At 43.0% G+C, this 22,029-nt stretch overlaps 1 protein-coding gene across 1 annotated transcript; it reads left to right on the top strand.

Annotated features, from left to right (window-relative positions):
- Positions 1–10: 10 nt before the first annotated feature.
- On the top strand, positions 11–21,799 carry ISOC1 (isochorismatase domain containing 1). Its single transcript, XM_032205701.1, has 5 exons — positions 11–372; positions 14,509–14,628; positions 14,797–15,000; positions 15,387–15,503; positions 18,852–21,799. Exons 1-5 carry the CDS (start codon positions 76–78, stop codon positions 18,996–18,998), a joined length of 885 nt encoding a protein of 294 aa, XP_032061592.1. The 5' UTR covers positions 11–75; the 3' UTR covers positions 18,999–21,799.
- The last annotated feature ends 230 nt before the right edge of the window (positions 21,800–22,029 follow it).

The following is a 22,029-nucleotide window of genomic DNA, read 5'->3' as shown; positions in this document are numbered from 1 at the left end:
GAGGAGGCGGCAGCAGCAGCAGCAGCAGGAGGAGGAGGAGCGGGCCGCAGCGAGCTGGCTCGGCTGCCCCTGAAGATGGCGGCGGCGGAGGCAGCCGCTCCTCCGGGCGGGGGCTGCCCGGCGGCGGGCGGCGGCTCCGTGCCCGTCCTCTTCTGCTTCTCCGTCTTCGCGCGGCCCTCCACCGTGCCGCACGGCGCCGGCTACGAGCTGCTGATCCAGAAGTTCCTCAGCCTCTACGGGGACCAGATCGACATGCACCGCAAGTTCGTGGTGCAGCTCTTCGCCGAGGAGTGGAGCCAGTACATAGACCTGCCCAAGGGCTTCCTGGTCAGCGAGCGCTGCAAGGTGCGCCTGGTGCCGCTGCAGATCCAGGTGAGACCCGCCACAGGTGTGGGGCGGACCGGGACCGGGACCGGGACCGGGACCGGGACCGGGACCGGGACCGGGACCGGGACCGGGACCGGGACCGGGACCGGGGGGGCGGCCGCGACGGCGCCGGAGGGGACGCGGAGGAGCGGCGGGGAGCTGCGGGAGCGCTGCCGGGGGCACGGCACGGCACAGCCCGGCACGGCACAGCCCGGCAGAGCCGTCCGGGTGCCCCAGCCCTCGGTGCGGCGGCTGTTCGGCGCCCGCGGAGCACGGCGCCGGGGACAGCCCCGAGGGAGCGGCCCGTCCCCGCGGCGTTTCCGCGTGGAAACTTTAATTTCACTCGGCTGGGGAGGCGTCTGAGCTCCAGCCACGTGTGTGCGGCGAGTGAGAACTTGTTTCTCCCCTCGGGAGGGAAGCGGAGCGGTGGCTGGGATAATAAACGCTTCTTCTTTAAAAGAGGCAGCTGGAGTTAGCCGGCTTTGGGTAGCGATAATGTTATTAGGTGGAAACTCAAAGGTTGCTCTTTCCAGAGCTTGGTTTCGCAGCTCTAGGATTTCTGTATCCATTCTTGCCTAAAGAGCTCTTTACAATTTACAGTTTCATAACTCACTAGTTTTGTGGCCATAAACCAGGAGACCAGACTGCCAGACAGATACAGTACGTGTGTTTCATACTAAGATGTCTTTATGCATACTGGAGATTCGTGCCAGTCATGCTGTAGTAGTTGCACTCGAAGCAAAATTGCTTTTTTTTTTCTTTTTCCAATGTTAAAGAATTCAACCTTTTTAAAATGGTTTTTATTTAGAGCATTCTTCTTAATTTGTAACTAAGAAGTATTAGTTTGGTGAGCCAAAATTACAAGTAAGTTGAAAAAACAATGTCACAAACACTGAAGCATTGGTAGTCTTTGCTCTGTTTCCAGAAACAGTCTAATTCACAGTGTTTGTAAACTCTGCTTAATCATAGTGTCTTGAACTCGTAAACTCTCAAGGTGGCCTGTTGGCTTAGCCTGTATATCAAGGATGCCTTTGAAGTCCTTTTCCTTTCCTTAACCCTCTGTATGGAAATAAAAATAAGGACTTAACTCATTGAAAAACTTATTTGATCATTCATTATTCATTTTACCATTTGTCACTCATCATATTTAGCTTAAAGCCTTCCTTCTTTCTGTGTTGGAGGCGGAATGGATGGGAGTCCAGCAATAGAAACTGCAAAGGACAGTCTCCCCAACTTGCAAAGAGTCGGTACGAGTGATGTTAAGTCAAGTAAGGATTTCAAAAACACCTTGCGTAATCTGAGGCTATGACAGCAGCAATGCAGGTCAGAATTTTGTTTCTTCTGTGTGCAGGTCTCTGCAGAGACCCTTTCGCAGATGGCTGTCTGTACTGAAACTATAAATGCAACACAAGCATTTGTAGCAGTATACACACCATGGTGTAAAAGGTCAGTATTGGGACATGGAAGAATACATCATTCCCGGAGTGCATACAACAACGCAGCTTTAACTTGACTGCAAGGATTCAGGATGAGCCACAGTGTAAATACAATGTCTAACTGATTAGCTGCTTTCACTGGTACTGTTACAACTCTGACAATACCAACTGTTGATATGAAAAGGATAGTACTTTAATATTATTTTAGTTACCTCTGTGATGTGTTTCAGCAGCTGAGAATGAGACGGAGACATCAGTGATGTCAGTCAGCTCTCCTTAAGCCACCGGCAGGTGCTCACAGATCACTTGTTTTGGGAACACTTGGTCTGATGCAGACACAGCTGTGCTTTTTAAGACCTTAGATTCTGCAGGATGCACGAGATTTAGAGATGGGAAGATTATACTTTCTTTCCCTGTGTTGATTCATACAGTGCCAGTATTGCTTGCCTTCATTTTCATGGTGTTTTTCGGCAGCTATATGTAACACAGATTTGGCAACTCTACAATTAGCATAGTCAATAAAAATACCATTTTGAACATGTCTTTCAAAGGAGATACCCTTTACTCAATGATATGAGTTGACTTGCTTTTTCAGAAAGACATTTGCTTTAAAATTGAGACTCATAGATACTAGAATCCATAATTCTAGATATTAATTTCAGTATTTTTGTAGGGGTGTTTTTTAACTAAATGCACACATATATTTTATAATCTTTTTTTAACCCCTGGTGTAGTTGTGTCCTCATTTGTAATGATTCCTCTTCTATGCAGACCTGTTGTGAAAAGATGTGTTTCGTTGCAGTATCTCAAGAAATACCAGCACTGAGTGATATTTGACTGGACTATTTCAATTTCCTGTCTCTGCAGTTGAGGAAGGTAGTAATCTCGCTGAGGAATCACCATATGCTCCCCTCTGAAAGCCACTCCGCACAGTTCAGTATAAGACTTGATCTGTACAGGGATGTTTTTACTGTATGTTTCTTCTCCAGTCATATTTGTGCCTTTTTACTGTGCTCTTGTAGCTACATTTGTTCTCTTTAGCTGTACTGCTACAAAACTCTCACTTGAACTTCTAATTTCCATCTAGTGTTGTGGAGAGGTTATAATAGAGCCAGCTGTTCAGCTTGGCTACTGGTCTTGAAACTTCTCAGCTATAGACTTGCAACAAAAAGGAACTTCTCTGACCTCTGTGAGGAGGGTATTCGCTTACACCTTGAGGGACTAACAGAAGGGAAATGGTTACTTTTCATGGAATTTACATGTTTTAAAACATTTAGCAGAATAATAGTTATAGTCTTTGGGGAAAGGTGCAGGACTGCATTAACCTTTTCTAACTGTAAATACATCTGAATAGTACTGCTAGAACTATTGTTTTTGCTGTAAATGTAACCTTTGGAGAGAGAAGAGGAGCAGTAAGGAAAAACACTGGAAATATCAGAAGAGAAAACAGCTATGCTTATTATGGCTATGTAATAGAGGAGTTCACTGTTGCTGTCATAACTTCAAGGTGACTTCTCATTGGTAATACTTGTTCTACATCTATAAACTTGTAACCTTAAGATTCTGTAGGTAAGAGGGTAAGATTATTATTGAAATAAGAGGGTAAAAGGCCTCTGCTTTAAGCTCTTTTCGAAAGACATGTTGACATCTCATGCATATCTTTTCTTGTGTGGAAAAGCTTGGAGAATGATGCTTAATTGTTGTTGAGACGCAAACTAAATAAAAATAAAACAATTTATACACAAATGTATTTATATGTATTGAGTACATCTGTCTAGCATTCGGATGCTTTGGAAATAGAAGGAATCCTAACGCAGGAGCCTGAGTATTTCTGAAGACCAGGAAAATCCTGGCCAAACTACAGATTACAATATGTGAGTTAGGTGAGAGGAATTATTTTTACTTTAAACTTTTAATGGTGCAGTTTTAAATTCTGTTACTACTGCAATTAAGAAACAGTATTTCAAGATGGAAGAAAGGAACATTTGGAAACAAGGAGCTAAAAAAAATGAAAGGTTTCTTCTAATTGAGACACTTTTTTGTTTGTGTATCATTAATCCACAGCAGGCATTTTGATCACTTCAGGTTGTTATCAAGAATTTCATATTGTCTTAATTATATGAACATGATATGCTTATCTTGATAAATCTTTACTTTTAAGTATTGAATTGCATGTAAAAGAATGCACTTCAGCTTAACATGAAATAAATATAATCATAAACTGAGATACTTACAACTAATTTTTCCATTGGACTATATGCAGATGAATTTCTTCAGTTTGTTTTCTCTTTGAAAGATAAACAACAATCTTACAGATTTCCTTTTAAAAACAAAGGATCAGAAAATATGATACTCAACTTCTTTTCATTGTCTTTCTATGCAGTTTTTGAAATACCATATCTGCAAGGCCCTCTCTTCTGCCGTACTAGCGCATAACCTTGGCAAGACATCTGTAAGTGATGTCACATGGGACACTCTCTGCTTCAGTTCTCATCCACTACAAATACTGGGGGAAAATTGCATTTTTTGTGTAATGGTTCCCTGAAGTTTGATAGGGAAAGTACAGATAAAGGGCTAGTATACATGAATACTTTTGTCAATTTGATTCTGTAATTACAGTCCTTCATCACAGTCACACTTTGTATGATTAATAATGATCAGCAGAGATGAAATAGATGTGAAAAAAACACCTGTCCTTTCTCACCTGGGCCTTTTCTAGAGTAGGATTTAAAGCTGTGTGTAACTCCTGGTAACATACCTTTAAATCCTGGTCTGGATAAGGTCCTAGAGATGACTTCTCTAGCTGGGTAAAAGAACTGCATCAGGTTACGTTGCCATCTGACATACCTATTCTTGTTTTGCTGTGGTAACTTCCAGCTGGAAGGAAGAAAGCCCTGATAATTTAACTAGGAGGACTGAAACAAAACAAATGCAAAAGTTTGCATACAGTTTAGGGGAACTTCAGCTGATAAAAATAAAATAAATAAAAATGCTGTTTAATGGTATTGTAACTGAGCAGATTTCTGCTTGGGCTGGATTTTGACAGAGAATGTGTGGCTGCAGTGGAGTACCATTTTTGGTTTGTCCAACCTGCCTTTCTACTTCTTGATGCTCTTTGTTTTTTTCAAATGTCCTCTTCTGAGGAAAACAAGCAAGTATGGGTTTTGATCTCACCATCAACTTCTTCCTATTTCTTGTCCTGCCACATGTTGCATAGTTTGTTGCAGATTGCAAGTTAATAGAAAATAGAAATCAGTAGAAAATAAATAGGAGAATGAATTTAAGAATTGTGTTAGATTTTGTAAGAGTTGTTATATAGCAAATATATTCTGTCAACACAACTTTGTTTTAATGTTCCTGATATTAAACTGAAGTACAGAAATTAAATCATATTAAACCAACGTGATAATAAAGAAAAGCAAAAGGCTTTTGCTTCTGCTACATGTAATGCTTGTCATAAACACATGGGATTTAGTGGAAGTCTGGGACAAGGACACTCTGGCTGGAAAGGCAGTCAGTTATCTTTAGTGCTTTAATGTCAAATGGAACAGAATAAAATCTGTTCTGAGTCTGCTGCTTGGAAATAGTCATGCAAGTCACTACTGTAACTCTGGATGAATACTGTTTTTGCAATAGGGTCTAAGCTGTGAGGAAATGCAAACATCTGAAAGAAATAGAACGGAAATCTGCATTTTTCTGAAAAGTTGCAGAAACAAGGTGAAATACAATGCAGTTCAAACGGGAAAGAAGCAAGTAAAGTAGAAATAATCAACTATGCAAATAAAAGATGAGGGAGGGTTCAGGTAATGATTTAGAGGTTAAAATGGACCTCAGGAGTCAAAGTATCATGGATCACTCACACACACACACACAAAAGAGGCAAATAGAATAATGGAAAATATAAGCTGAATGGAGTCTACAAGGCCTGTGAATTGATCCATTTTATCAGAGGCTTTACTGGTATTGAAAAGTCGTGTGGGCTGAGAAGTACTACTGCTACAGTAGTTGGTGGCCTTACTGTAGACTGTAGCTGGAAAAGGCCCTCAAGGAGAGCAATGAAAATTATTACAGTAGTAGGAGGAAAGACCGAAAACATTAGATACATTTTAGAGTATGGGCAAAAAAAAAAATAAAATAAAATAAACTGAGACCTGATCTGAGTCTTGAGATGTGGTAATAGATGTTTGTATATAACTGTACATGTGGAAGAGGAAGGTAATGCTGTTATTTTTTCAAATCCACCATGGACAGAACTGGAAATAATGCTCTTGGGTTGCAACAAGTGCTGTGGGTGAGGAAAGAGATGAAAGGTAAAGATACAGCTTTGGAATGGATTGTGTAGGAGTTATATAAATTGTGTATCACTGTTTTTTTGTTTGTTTGTTTACACATGTCAGACCAGGTAGGTCTTTGCAGAGAAAATCTTGGTGCAGTTGATCCTTCTGTAAGGATAGACTCTTAAACTTCTTTCTGACTTGTCTTTTTCTTTTATACTCATTTTTGTTCCTCTGCTGAGGAAGCTAGTGCCATCTGTTGCCCTGGCGTAGGAAGGTGTTCCATAAGGCAGCAGATTAACTCCATGTAGATCAATCTAAAATCCCATGATGATTTGCCTAGTTGAAAGTGATCCTAAAATTTTTAAAGTGGTGAATAGATTTATAGGAGAAAATAATGATCTTTGCTTGTCATATAAATGCTGAGACAAAATGACAGATTTTTGGAGTAGGAGACACACTGCTGAGCATTTTCAATTCCAGTTGCTCTGCTGAGCAGTAGGGAAGCTAAATGTCATGGCTGAATAGTGTGATGCTGGTAAGGGCCAGAGTTAGAATGGGTTACAAGAGGTGCTCACTGTGTTCAGTTGTACTTTACTACTTGCTGGCAAGTGACTTCTGTATTGTGCAAGTACGTAGAGGGACAGTGTTCAAGAACGAGACAGATGCTCAATATTTACTTATATTTTCAAACATTCTTGGTCCCAGGCCTCGTTTACTACATGGTGTACAATTGCAGAAGAATTTTGGAGATTTCTGGAGGCTGTTTTCCCTAACTCATGTGCAAAGCCAGCACTTGACCAAAGCGGCTATTATTTTGCCTTACTGACTGATGAAAACATCCACGATCCTACCACCTGCAGTAACCTGTTTATGTGCTGCTGTGCCCTCCTGGTGAAAAAAGATTTCCCTGATGTCTTTTGTGATGCGTTTTCATCTTCCCATGGCATCTGTGGGTCTGGTGTTAGAGCATCTGCTCTGCAGTTATTACTGAATTTGTGTTCATAACTGCTTGTGGTTATAGTGTTGCCATTTCATGGATAAGAATTAGAGGAATGACAGTTACAGACATTTGACATTTTGAGAGTAGTGGCATACTGAATCTGATAGGTGTGGGAATTTGCTGTTTACAGTACAACACACGTGTACTTTTCACAGTAACTTGAACAAGCCATTTCATATATGTGAGCATAGCTACTGCTATACTTTTTTTCTTTTGTAGCCTTGGAATTGAGATTAAAAGTGACTTACTTAAGAGACATGAGATAAATCAGTGAAAAATTTGGGACTAATATGTAAGTTTTCCTGATTCCCTGTTCTTCCAAAATGAAATATTTTACTGACATTTTTAACTTTAGTTTAGTTTAAAATACCTCAACCTCTATTTGCAGAAAATGAAGTGTAGAAAATTAATGGGTGCTTGCCAGGAGGAGTTTATTCAATTTGATTTATCAGTCTGCTGAAAAGCTTTAGAATGGAAGTAATTTCTCTTTAGTTGCCTTATAACTAAGAATAGTATGTAGTTCCTTTTTTTTCCTGTAGTCTATAGCTGGAGCCTTATCTTTTGCTTCTGCAGGTAATGCAAGCAATTTCATACAAATAAAAAGCACTCTTTCAAACTGTGTGAAAATGCTATCTTTGATTTTTTGTCTTTTTTTTTTTTTTTCTTAGCCCCCTTTCACTACACTCTGGCATCCTCAAGGGAAACTCTGGGAGATTATTTTCATCATTAACATGCATTCAGTTCAGTTTCTGGTAGTAATGCGGACAAGCTTCTCTGCTTTTGTTTTAGCCTTTGGACTTCATCAGCGTTGTGCTACAAGATCTCATAGACAAAAGAAACTGACTACACAATGAAGCTGTGTGTATGTGCACTATTTATAAATAAAGTGAAGGTATTTTAAAATCTTTATAATTAAGTATAAAGTGAAGGTCTTTTTAATCTTTAATTCATTCCGATTTTGTGCTAGTTTTAAGAGATGGAGATACAAATATAAATTTTAAGAATGTAATTTTGTTGATATATATTTTTTAACAGGGCTATAAGCAGTGTGCTCCTTTGTCCCATTTCAGAGCTCAGAAGTTTCCGTGTACATCTAAAGTGACTTAGGTGTCCCACCTAATAAAATCTTGATTCCCTATTTGTGGCTATACTGTACTGCTCAGTATCACTGCCATTCATTTTGTTTCAGAAACATAAAAAAATCAGACTTATGAAACCTTTATATTTTGGCTCAAAGTACCACGAATCTAACTTGAAAACTTGAAGTATCATAAGTCTTACCCTTGAAAAGTGCAGGGCCAAGACAAAGGATGCTCAAATCAAAGTAGAGAGGCTGTGCAAGAGCAGAAGGCCAGGCCCCATCCCATGGCTGCTGATCTGGCAGGGAGAAGAAGGAGGTCCTCTGAGAGCAGAGTGCAAGGACTCCCCTTTGCTTTGAGCAGGACTTACAGACCCTGTGTGTTATTGCCCATGAGCATGCATGGCAATTGACTCAGGGAGGGAAAAGAGTACCCACAAGCGCAAGTGGCCAGTCTCACTGACACTAAAAGCAGCATAAAGATGCCCTTTACAAGTCCATTAGGCCAAAACCTATGGACCTCAAATGAAGGGAAGGAAGCCCTACATTTGCAGTTGGCCAGGCCCTGTTGTGCATCACCTGCTCAGGGCACCATGGATTTTTAGCACAAGCAAACACGAGGAGACCTTCAGGACTTTAGCTCTCTTCTCTCTTCCTTTTTTTTGTTTTTTTTTTTTTTGGACAGCTTTTCTGCCCAGCAGAGGTCATTAAGGAAGGTTTCTTTCTGGGAGAGTGCAGACAACAGGACATGCCTCCCTCCTCTAGCTCATTTACTGGGCAACAGCAGCTACCAGGAGCCATGAGCTGCTTCCTCCCCCAGATGCAGAGAGACAGTTCCCTCAGCTTGTCTTTGTGTGCTGGGTGCCCCTTGTGCCTCCAGTTTTGCGAATGCCAGTAGCAAGCAGCATCCAAAAGACGTGGAGGAGGACCTGGTCTTCCTATGGGAATGCACCTGGAGAGACTTTCACTTGATAGAAACTGAACTCTTGAGGCTCTTGGAGACCTGCAGCCAAGCTGACCGTTCTTTTCTTAGCACCAGCCTGCCTGCCCCGTTCCCCAGTGCTCTGCCTTGGGGCAGTCATGGATGGAGATCATGTTTGTCTGGGAGGGTGGGGGAAAGGGACAGCCTCGCAAGATGTCACCTGCATCACAGAATGGCTGAAAGGGGCAGGGACCTCTGGAGGTAGTCTGGTCCAATCCTTCTTGTCACTCAGGGCCACAGTCCTCTGCAACCAAGACCATGTCCAGACAGCTTTTGAATATCTCCAAGGAGGGAGACAGCACCACCTGTCAGGGCAACATCACAGTAAAAAAGTTTGTTGATGTTCAGAGGGAACCTCACGTGTTTCAGTTTGTGCCCATTGTTTCTTGACCTGTTACTGAGCACCGCTGAAGAGAGCCTGGTTCCATTCACTTAGTACCCCCTTCAGGTGTTTATAGACATTGACAAGGTCTTCATAAAAGCTTCCTCTTCTCTAGGCTGAGCAGTCACAGCTGTCTTAGCCTTTTCTCAGAAGAGAGACTCTTCAGTTCCTTCTTCTTTGTGGCCATGCACTAGACTCTATTCAGTGTGCCTGCATGCCTCTTGACAGGGGAGCCCCAAACTGGACACACTGGTGAGGTGTAGCCAGCAGTGCTGAGGACAGGGGAGGGATCTTTTCTGTCATCCTCCTGGCAACATTCCTAATGCTGCCCAGGGTACAATTGGACACCTTTGTCACAAGGGCTTATTACTGACTTACATATAATTTGGTGTACACCAGGACTCCCAAGTCCTTGGCAAAGCTGTTTTTGAGCTGGGCAGCCCCCAGCATGTGCCTGGCTTTGCCCTTCCCCTTGTTGAACTGCTTGGGGTTCCTGTCTTGGCAGGGCACAAGCCCAGCTTGCTACAGAGAGCAGCAGCACCAAGGCGCACTGTGCAGGAGGAGCTATCTCGACAGCATCATCGCCAGGCCACAGGCAGCAGGGCAGGCTGGCGGGAGGGCAGAGCCTCGAGCCGCGGGGGCAGAGGGGGCGGTGAGCTGGAGGCCAGGCCTGGGGCGATGGAGATGGGCACGCGCTGGCCCCGGGCACCCCAGGCTGGAAGCCTCTCCCTGGGAGCAGCTCTGCGGAGCTGCAGGCCTGCAGCTGGGCAGCACGCGCTGTCAGGGGGAGCACAGCAGTGGGGCCGGGCACCTGGGGAAGGAAGCGCTGAGACGAACACCCCAGCCCTGCTGGGAAGGGGCGGCATCGCCGCGCCCCAATCCCAGCAGACCGACCCCATCGGCCTTTGGGCCCCACAGCCCTGGGAGGAAGCGGTGGGCACAGCAGTAGGAAGAGGGGCAGATGGCAGCAGGGGTGGGGACAGCAGTGCCAGCCGTGTTGTTAGCAATACAGAGACTTTTTCGATAGCTTTCATAGTTTTATTTCTTTTGTCCAATAGCTTCAGACTGCTGTGAGCCTTCTGGTCCCACCCGAATGCCGGCACGTGCCCCAGTTGCTGGCCCAGCCCCAGCTAGGCCAGCTCCTGGGGCTCTGTCCTAGTGTCGTCGGCGGGGTGGCCTCTTTGCAGGTGGGGCAGAGTCCTGGGAAGTGGGGGCCCTCCTCTTCGCAGCTCGCCAGGGTCCCCTGCGTGGCTGGTTCCTGCCCTGGCCGGCAGTGGAGGGACCAGCCTCAGCCTCCTGTGGTTCCTGCTGGGGCACTTCCTGATCACCAGGGTTGGGAACTGGGATGGATGGGGGGTGGCTGGGCCCCTCCCGGAGGGCAGCAGTTGAGGTTCCAGGGAGCTCTTCTGTGTTGGTTCCCTCGGAGTGCTCTGCTCCAGGAGCCGGTGTCCCCACTGAGGTGTCAGCGTGGCTGGGGACTGCTGCAGGGCTGCCCTCTTGTCTTCCGGCAGCACGGGAGGCCCCCCGACCCAGCAGGTTTTGGGCCTCCTCGCTGCAGCGCTGCACGGCAGTGGCAATGAGTCGCTGCACGAAGCCAGCCGTGTGTCTTCCCAGGGTCGTCCGTAGCAGCACTGTCAGAGCTGCCTCATTCAGGCCGAAGAAGCGCAGCCTAGAGATGACATGGTGTTGCGCTGCAGAGGCTGCCCTTCTGTCATTCCGAAAGAGCTGCCTCAGCTCCTCGCGCAGCCACGGCAGCAGGGGCTGGAGCATAGCTGGATGCCGTCGGAAGAGGGATGCCCAGATATGGGGTTGGAGGTTGCCCACAGGATCCCTTTGCACTGGTCCAGCTGCCTGTGGTCGGAAGACATGGTGTCCAGGTGCTGTCCCTGGCTGCTGGGCGCTGGCTGATGTCCCTGCAGGTGGTGCAAGGACAAGCTCCTCAAAGCTGTTGTCTGCCTTCATTGAATGTAGAATGGAGCGCATCCTCCTCTTGCAGAGGGGGCACTCGGGCTTGCTCTCAGCCCACCGCTGGATGCAGACAAAGCAGAAACGGTGGAGGCATGGCACCACATAGCTGGCATTGACCCAGCTGTCTAGACAGATGGGACAGCGGGTGTCCAGCTCCGTGGCCATGCTCTCCACGTGCTGAGGTGAGCCGGGGAGAACTGATGACGACGAGCCGCTCCCTCTCACCGGCGCTGCAGCAGCAGGAGTCACGCTGCAAAAGGCAGAGAAGAGGCCATGGTCATGGGCTGAGCGGGGGGCAGCTGGAAGAGTTGTGCAGGTCCCTCAAAGAGGAAACCCTTCCAGCTGTCCAGGGAGAGATGTTTCCATAGCACTCACCTCTGCTGCTGCAAGCACTCCTCCTGGGTTTCCCGATGGTCCAAACGAGGCAGGGCCGCAGAAGGATCTCTGATGGCTCTGGGAAGGGCACTGAGAGCTACTGCAGCAACTCCCAGGGCACGACACCAGCACCAAGGCCAACCTCGCTCCTCACTCCAGACCTCACGGAACCGCTCAGCCGGAGTGCGGGCACTAGCCGGTGGGGTGGGACTCTGCGCCCGCATATGAGCAGCGAGGGCCACGCAGTCACAATGCGTCGCTCACGGCTCTCACAGGGCATCGCTCCGAGCCATCACAATGGGCCATCCTGCCCCTCAGCGCTCACTCTGGCAGAGCTCTGGCCCCACACATGCGTCTGTGCCTAGCACAATGTCACTTACCACTCTGTCCCACAAACTGTTTGTCTTCTCGACGTCGGTGTCATGCACCAGTCACTGCAACCTTGGCCAGATCTTTCCAGAGCACCATCAGCTCACCCTGGCCACAGCAGACATCTCCAAGTCCATTCAGCAAGGGTATTTGTTCAATAATACCTCGCACCTGCCTTTGAGGCAGCACGACAGTCCCACATGCTCTCCTCACCCTCCAGCTCTGTTGGCCAGTTATCTGGGTTCATAGAACCATAGAATTGTAGAATGGCTTGGGTTGTAACGGACCTTAAAGAACTCAGAATCACAGAGTTGTAGGGAATGGAAAGCACCTCAAGAGATCATCAAGTCCAACCCCCCTGCCAAAGCAGGTCCCCTAGAGCAGGCTGCCCTGGTAGACATCCAGATGGACCTTGAATATCTCCAGAGAAGGAGACTCCACAACCTCCCTGTTCAGCCTGTTCCAGTGCTCTGGCACCCTCACCATGAAGAAGTTCTTTCGCATGTTGGTGCAGAACTTTCTGTGCTCAATTTTTTGACCATTGCCCCTTGTCCTATCCCCATAAACAACTGAAAAGAGTTTGGCCAAATCCCACTGTCTCCCACACTTAAGGTATTTGTAAACATTGATAAGATCCCCTCCCAGTTTTCTCAAGGCTGAACAGACCCATGTCTCTCAGTCTTTCCTCATAGGGAAGATGCTCCAGGTCCTGTATCATCTTCGTTGCCCTCCACTGGACTGTTTCCAGAAAATCCCTGTCTTTCTTGTACTGGGGAACCCAGAACAGGACACAGTACCCCAGATGAGGCCTGACCAGGGCAGAGTAGAAGGGGAGGATCATCTCCCTTGACCTGCTGGTCATGATTCTTTTTATGCACACCAGGATCCCATTGGCCTTCTTGGCCACCAGGGCACGCTGCTGGCTCATGGTCAACCTGTCATCCACGAGGACCCCCAGATCCTTCTCCACAGAGCTCCTCTCCAGCAGGTCATGCCCCAGTCTGTACTGATACGTGCGGTTGTTCCTTCCCAGGTGCAGGATTCTACACTTGCTCATGTTAAACCTCATTTGGTTACTTCCCACCCATCTCTCCAGCCTGTCCAGGTCTCGCTGAATGGCAGCACAGCCTTCTGGCTTGTCGGCCATTCCTCCCAGCTTTGTGTCATCAGCGTACTTGCTGAGGGCAGACACTGTTCCCTCATGAAGGTCGTCAATGAAGATGTTGAACAAGACTGGACCCAGCACCAACCCCTGGGGAACACCACTAGTCACAGGTCTCCAGCCGGACTCTGCGCTGCCAATCCCTAGCCTCTGGGCTCAGCCAGTCAGCCAGTTCTCAACCCACCTTACTGTCCACTCCTCTATCCCACACTTTCTCAGCTTTGCTACCAGGATGTCATAGGAGACAGTATCAAAAGCCTTGCTAAAGATCATCTAGTTTCAACCCCCCTGCCATAGATCAACCCCCCACCCACTAGATCATGTTTGCCAGGGCCCTGTCCAGCCTGGCTTTGAATACCATGCAGAGATGGAGCATCCAAAACCTTTCTGGGTTGCCATGGTTTTCAGACTAGGTTGCAGAGCCTTGCACCTGCTGCTGAGGGACAGGCCCCGTAGCCCTTAGCAGGGGAAAGAGTTCTGTAGGGCCAGTCCCCATGGTCCTCAAGTGAAGCAAAGGAAGCCCTCAAAGACCAGGGACAAAGGCCCATGGGGTTTGTATTTTAAGGATAGAGGGCTAAGTGCCGTGGTACCTAAGACAGACAAAGGAAGCCCTGTGAAGCCATAGTGCCAGGAATCCTGGGGCTTGAGAGATGGGAAAGTCCCCTGCAGGACTGGAGGCTCAGGCAGCATGGGACTGTGCGCTGGGAAAGATGCCCTGTATGAGCAGAAGACTAAATGCCATAATACTTGAATGAGGGGAACGAGGTTCAGCAAGGCCAGTCAGCTGGTCTCAACAGTGATCAAATCAACACAGGGAGGCTGACAGGAGCACAGGGCCAGATCCCATGGCTCCCTGCTCATAGCAATGGGATTTTGCGAGGCCATAATGCTCCGGCTACAGCAAAGAAGCATTACATGAGAAATAGGGAAGGCCTCAAGGTGCTTCCAGGCCCTTTGGTGTTCCAAGTCCCCACAGTGTTCCAAGGTCCCTTGATGCTCAAATGCCCTGTACTCTTGCAGATGCCATGCTGGAAGTTTTCCAGACTCTTCCTTGTTCCACTGCTCTTTGGGAAAGGTCCTCACTGACATTAAAAATACGATTTTGTTTTTCAGATGACTACTTTGGGCAACCTGACACCCTCAAGCACTGTGTTTTTTTGTTGTGATATGCAGGAGAGATTCCGGCCTGCCATCAAATACTTTGGCGATATCATCAGTGTAGGTCAACGTCTGGTATGTTCATTCATTGCTTTTTCCTTGTAGTACATTTTGATAACAAACGTAAATTATTATATATAGCTAGCTTACTGATTATTCAGTTTCAGATAATAACAGTATCTTTGCTATTACCATTCTCTAATAATTTATTTTTGTACACTTTCCTCCGCATTCCTCTTGCAGCTCCAAGGTGCACGGCTCTTAGGAATTCCAGTCATTGTAACTGAACAGTATCCCAAAGGTCTTGGCAGCACTGTACAAGAAATTGATTTAACAGGAGCAAAACTTGTGCTTCCTAAAACAAAATTTTCAATGGTATTGCCAGAAGTTGAAGCAGCATTAGCAGAGATTCCTGGAGTCCGCAGTGTTGTCCTGTTTGGAGTAGAAGTATGTGCCTTGCCGTTCTTGCAGTTTTATTGATATTATCTGTTGGCCAACAAATTATCGTTGCTTTCTATAATTAAAAAAGGTCAGTTTATATTTCTTAGAACTTAAAGTTCAGATATCTTCTACAGATTGAATTATTCGCATGCTCTTTTTCTTTGATACTTTCTCATAAAATTTGAAATTAGATATTTTTAAGCTACAGTCTCTTGTCTCAAACGTAGTTGGCATTTTAAAATCCACATTGAGTTCCCTATTATTGTAATGCTTAGAAAAGTACACGTTTGAACCCTGATTAATTATGTACTTTAACTTCGCATTGTGCTACTCATGTTTTGCAGTAATGATTTATTACATTTTTTTGGGGGCCTTCATTTTCTCCCCTGTAGACTCATGTCTGCATCCAGCAAACAGCACTGGAATTAATTGGCAGAGGTCTGGAAGTTCATATTGTAGCTGATGCCACCTCATCAAGAAGTATGATGGACAGAATGTTTGCTCTTGAGGTAATGTTTCCTAATTAAGGTTTTCTACCCCTTGGGTCTGTATGCTAATTTCTGCATTTGCTAACAAGTACAGTAACCAGTGGACAAATGCAGACTTAAGGAGAGGAGAATGCTGTGATTCTCAAAATAGCTTCCACAGTACAGAAGGAATAGCTTTTTATTTTTCCTCCCTAAGTCATGATTTAATATGTAGAACGCAGTTCAGGACATTAGGATTAAAAAAGTAATTGGTTTGTGCAGGCTAAGTTACCCTTACTAACCATTAGCATTTTCTGATATTTTGTTAAGGAGTGATATGTCTACAGCAGAGTAAAAGTACTACAGAGCTTTTGTTTTCGTTTTTCCAAACAGTATTTATTCTGATGTTGAAATTCCCTGAAATGAAATGTGATACAGCAAGTCGAAAAGTCATTCTTGTCTGTCCTTCCCTCTGGTCTTCCTCATCAGTGCAAATTAAAGCTTAATCTCAAGACTCTGTGATTATAGTAGACTTTGTTTTTCTTTTTTTTTTTTCTTTTTTTTTTAAAGAGCTTAGTCAGACATTTATGTTAACATTTAGTACCTTAACATTTATGTTGAGAAAGTGGAGATAAATGTAACACAAAAATTTCAAAGCAGGTACAAGTATGTGGTAGCAAGTTCATGCAAATGATACTTCTATGCTGTACTCTAACTTGCCTACAGGCATCGTTGTTGTGAGTCAAAAACTGATATATGCATTAAGCATTGCAATTTTTGCCCTGGGCCCTTATAGTTATTTGGAAATTGAAGCTGGTAATAACTGTAGCATTTTATACTTTTTTCATGGATGTGAAGAAGTTTTAATTTCTCCTTTTTCATGAATGGGAAAATTAGGGGCTAAAGACAAATCACTAGCCTATAGCAGTTGATGAAACCCATGACTTGTATGAAATGGAAGCTTGATGTCTGTGAGGTACTGCATTGTGACACGCACAGTGTGAGATCTACTGAAATCATGGACTTCTTAAGTCAGTGTGGTGTTGTAGTAGTGGCCATAGACAAAATAAACAAAACCCAAACTGTAACCTATTTGCCTTATTTTGTATGTCTTTGTACATTTGATTATCACTTAAACTGTGTCTGCAAGCATAGAAATTAGTTCAGTGCAACAGAGGTTGAGGTAATGAATAGCTAGCTTTGTTTTTCTTGCTGTGGTGAGCCATCAAGCTGCATAGTGATAACTCCTCCTCCTTCTCTATGGCTGCCCCTGCCAACTCTGTCTTCTTTCTGTGCCATAGAACCTCTGTTAAAAATGACAGTGAGGGCTGTGGACTAGAAAAGGCATGAGCTGGGCACATCAGGGTATGGGAGACCAGGAAAAACAGTCACATGGTGGGAGTGTCAATGATCCTGATTAACCATGGCGATGTGTTTCTTAAGAAAGTTGGTAAAATATCAAAGCACTGGATAATTCTGCCTTAGTCTCAACGTACAGCTGACAGTTCCTGGTCACAGTCTTTTAGTTGGTGAGCCTTATGTTGTCTTTCATGAGAACTTGCTCTATACCTGATTGGCCGAGCTAAGGTTCATTGATCCAAGTTCATTGGATCCTTCTTCCTTTCTGTGAAGATGAAGGTAACATTTGCCTTTTCCCTGAAGAGAGCCCTCTTCTGTTCACAGTGACCTTTCACAGACGGTAAAGAATGATCTTGCCATGATTCCAACTAAATTCCTCAGCAGCCTCAAATAAATCCTGTTTGGTCTCACATACCCCTTTACTTCTTCACATTTCCCCTCCCGTATCATATATGTTTTGATGGTGCTGGTGAAGAATATATGAATATTTGAACAGATGTATTATGAAATGCAGTTGGAATTAACTGATAGCCAAAGCTTCATGTCTGCCTGAACACCACTAAATAGTTTTTCTATCTGCTTCTGTTGTGTGCTTAAGAATGTGAGCAGGCAAAACCTTGCAATCAAGAAGTTCAAATTTTCCATTACTAAAATAATCCAGCCCAGCTGTTCTTGAGGTTGTGGCTGTTCTTGATCTCTGCCCTATCTGCAGAAGAGGCCTTGTGTCACTTTTAATCTTAGATTGAGCCAGCTGAATCTGTTCCTGCTGAGTTTTACTCTTCTTCATCTATTCTAATGGCTTCGTGTGATGTAGACACAGTGCATGCTTGTTTCTTTCCTTTGTCTGCAGGGCAGTCTTCTAAGAAAACATTTCCTTTCCTTGAAGAAATATATGTACACTTTATTGGTCCCCTAAATTAATAATTTTTCCTTATCAAGTGCTGTGTAATTGAAGAACTAAACAGCAGTGACCTTTGTGTGCCCTAGAAAGTCTGGAGCATCTCTTTCCTTTAGTAATTACAGTAGAAACCAGACTGAAAATGTACTTATTTGCGTATTTCCCGCCTCTTTCCTTCCCGTGGTAAATTCAGAACCTTGTAGATGCACTAGATTTGGTGGACCATACAGCTAGGCAGAGGATGATGGAAGGAAAGACAGATCCATTAAGAGTTTTACTGCCAAAACATCTGTTCAATTGCTGTGAAGCTTGGGGGTAGAGGAGTGGGGTGGGTAGAAGTAGCCCATACTTAAGGATAATTCTGCTGTATAGATAGGCAGCAACCACAGTCTTAAGAAGTGTAAAAACTGCAGTATGTCACATGGTTTGGACTACTCAAAGAATTGCTTTGTTTATTAGCACACTTAAAACATCTAGCAGACCTCTCTCAGTTTTGCTTTTTATACAGCTATTCTTTCAGAGCTAGCCTGGGGGTTACTTAGGCTATAATGAGAAGTCAGTTAAAAGCAACCACTGTTCTACTAGTGTGATATATACATTCTGTAGAAGAGCTTCTCTCTCTGTCTCCTGGGGTTTTTAGTATGACTGTGCAGTGTAGTCCAAAGACTAAAATGCTAGTAGATAACAAGCCCTGAAAGAGAAAGTGTTACAATTATGTTTCTTGCTTAACACCTTTTGCTCCAATTTAGCTATATTCTTTTTTCCTAAGGCCTTTCAAATCTGCATGAAAATTAAGAAAGCTATCCTCATCAGTATATAGGGGAAAAGAGGTGTTAATAGAAGAGGGCATGGGTCTTCTTTTTAATTAATCTGACTTGGAGAAAAAAATCTAGTCCAACTATAAAGTCTTATTTGTAACCCAGGGCAGCCTTTTTCCTAAATGAAGTCTAACAAGTCACTTTCCATCGTAGTTTTAGAAATGGCACCGTTAAGAAGTTCTGTAATTGAATTGGCAATACCTTGCTAATAGGAGCTGTTTTTAAAAAACACCATCCATCTTTTTTACAAAGTGTATGCTCATTCACACTTCAAAACATCTCACATTTGTCTCTTTCTGCTCTTCTCTATTTCAGCGTCTTGCTCGTACTGGAATTATAGTTACTACTAGTGAAGCTATTTTGCTGCAGCTGGTAGCTGATAAAGAACATCCAAAATTCAAAGAAATCCAAAATCTCATTAAGGCGAGTGCCCCTGAGTCAGGGCTCCTTTCCAAAGTTTAAAGAGGATGTGGAGGAAGCAAATGTCATTGTCATCTTTAAATATTATGGAAAGCTGTAAGTGCACATGTCAACCTTCTTTCACACTAAGTTTGGCAGCAGTGTAAAATTAAAAATTGACATCCTTGTGCTTGCCTTAGCAAAAATTGTCTGGTTATATTTCTGGGTGCCAGTATGTTCTGTTTAGTCACAGCTGTCAGAGGCTTTGGGTACCATAGGACCCTTTTGTTGTCAGATTTCAATATTTATTAAAAACAAATAAGCAAACACAAATCAACAGAGGTGCCTGCTAATCTATCCTATACACTGATTGTAACAGCTAAAAAAAGTGCGTATTTATGTGAAACTTCTTGATCGTGCACTTTGTAGAAATATTCTGTGATATTCTGTTTTACTTTTGTATTAATAGAAGATAAATACATGCTGGATAAATGTGATGCGATATGCTTTAATGTTCTATCTAAATCAAATATTTTAATAGGACTTAAATTAAAAAGGACTAAGTTATCTGGAATACCTGTGTGCATTTGTTCTTTAGGATACAATTTAAGTGCTTTACTTAATAGACAAGATGCATAGATCAAGCAGCTGCTGATGTTTGATTGCTTTCAATAGCTGAAGCTTGTGTCATAATTTTCAATTATTCTGAAACTGACTGCCCAAACCTGTACTTCATTGAAGTAGATACATACAGAAAATTGTTATTTAATGAGATCTTTATAAACAACTGGTTTAAATCATTCAGAACTAACAGATTACCAAAACGTTAAATAATTTGGTAATGTTAAGAATTTAAAGAACAAAAACTTTTCAGCTCTGACTGCTGATTCTACTACTGTGTTTAGAGTTATTTTGTTATTATTTTTTTTTTATCCCATTTTGGTTACATTTAGTAATTCCATTGGATTTACTCATTTGGCCAAGCAAGCTTTGAAACAAACCTCAGCTTCTCTAGGTTTGTGCTTATTTTTGTAGGCTGCAGTTGGGTGGAGTTTGAATGAAACCTGGCCTAAAAGCATAATTCAGAAAAATGCATCTGTAACTTATTGATATATATATTTTCTATCTTAAACCAAACTTTTAACACAGGATTGTTCATAAAGGCACTTCCTTCATGTTCCAATAGTTTAAACAATGTTATATAAAGTTTACAGTGTGAGTGAGACATTTATTTTTTTAAAAGAATACTAGAAGATATCATACTGAACATTTATCTTTTTGGTAGAAAAGTAATTACACTACGTGTATGTTTTTAAATTGCTTATTTTCCCCACAAGATGGCTCTAAAAGAATTGTTTCAGAGTTACAACCTTTATATGTTCAAAACAAATAAAATGTTAACATTTGCTGTCTCTCTTATGCTTGTGATATTTATTGAAGAGCAAATCCTGAAAGCTTTTTTTGCCATAGACGTTATTCTATTTTGTGCAGCTGTGGAATTTCTATAGATGTCATGGGAATTTTGTGTAAAGATCAAGGATGGATAATGTCTAATAATTCATGCTTTCTGTGTCATGTTGCAGTGTTATTCAGAGCTCCAAAATTTGAGGAATGAACATTATGCTTCAAGTCAGAGGCAGGGGAGGGGAGTTAAGTTGAAGAACCATTGTCCTATATCACTGACCTACTTTTTACCTTCTTTTCTGCTATATTAATGACGTTGCCTAGCAGTGTAAAGTCCACTTACATAAATCAGCATCTGTGCACAAAAATACTATAAATTTCTTATGAAATATGGTTTTATTGCTTTTTTACTATGTGTTGATCATACATAGTTAGTAATAGAAGGAATAGTGACAAAAAAAAGTGTTTCTTTTTAAAACAGTATTAGTTTCATCAATGGCAGATACTTATTTTCAAGAGGTAACTATATTTGTTTCTAAAAAATTACCAGTTTTAATGCAAACATAAATTGGAGGCCAAATGTCACAAGTTCCTTTGCACACTGTCCTTTCTTTGTATTGGCTTTTACCACAGGAGGAATTAGTTTGTAACAAGATGACATTAGAAAAGAATCTTTAAAATAAATTTATATTCTCTGTGATGATTTTGCTATTACTTTTTTTTTTTTTTTTTGGGGGGGGGGTATTTTCATGGTCTTCTGTGGCAAACTATATTTTTTTTTCAATGTTCTCTATTTGTGTTTTTTCCATAAACTTAAAAAAGCATCACAGGAATAGCTAGTGTTTTGACATAAAACTAAATTCTTCAATAGAATTTAAGGTGCAGAATAAATTAATTCTGTTCCATTCAGTGGTTTAATCAGCATCATGTGGATCATCAAATAAGATTTTAAGATCATTTATTTAAAAAGAAGAAGAGAAAAGTGTTGCCATATTTCTTTATCTACACTAAGTTTGTTCAATAGAGGATATTTACTTCTTCATATTCTTACTCAACTGTATTTTTTGTTCTCTGACAAGTGCAAAATCTCATGCCATAAAACACCAAAACTGAGTTGTGTAAGAAGGCCTGTCTTTAACAGTGCTTCTGGTGTACATCATCTCTGAAGATTAACAGTGACCTTTTGCTGTGAATTCTGGAAGCAAATGGCATTTGATATATGTTGACATGAAAACCTAGAAAATGAATGTTAAGCTGATTATATTTTCTACCTTTCTTAACACAATACCTTCATGATTTCTTCTTGTTATGTATAAAAGGGTGAATTGGTTTGTTCATTGTCATAAAATTCTTAAATGAGCTGTACTGTTCACAAAATGATAGTTGTGTTACCTAGTGTAAGTACTGTTTTATCCTGGAAGAATGAACTAAGTTAATAAAAGAACCAGGAGAATTGCTTAGGGGGTACTCTGATGTGATTCCTCATTATCTAAGTGCCTAGCTATCCTTTATTTGAAGCCTTCACCACTCTTACAAGTAAGCAACACACGTTACCCGCTGTAGTTGGCTTCACCATAATTTCTCTTTCCCTGGGGAAGCAGAAAGATAATCCTCGATGGAGAAGACTGTTTTATTTTCCTCGTTAAGTGGTCTGCATCAGTGTGAAACTCCTGATATGTTGTTACCCTCA

Source organism: Aythya fuligula, chromosome Z (genome assembly GCF_009819795.1).
Source record: "Aythya fuligula isolate bAytFul2 chromosome Z, bAytFul2.pri, whole genome shotgun sequence".
NCBI classification, from domain to species: domain Eukaryota; kingdom Metazoa; phylum Chordata; class Aves; order Anseriformes; family Anatidae; genus Aythya; species Aythya fuligula.
This window is presented reverse-complemented; position numbering and strand designations above follow the sequence as displayed.

Bases quoted from the DNA above. Each gene is read 5' to 3' on its own strand.
- ISOC1 (XM_032205701.1), top strand. From the start codon at position 76: ATGGCGGCGGCGGAGGCAGCCGCTCCTCCGGGCGGGGGCTGCCCGGCG. The intron at 14,629-14,796 runs GTATGTTCATTC...TTCCTCTTGCAG, and splicing joins TCAGTGTAGGTCAACGTCTG to CTCCAAGGTGCACGGCTCTT. The intron at 15,001-15,386 runs GTATGTGCCTTG...TCTCCCCTGTAG, and splicing joins TTGTCCTGTTTGGAGTAGAA to ACTCATGTCTGCATCCAGCA.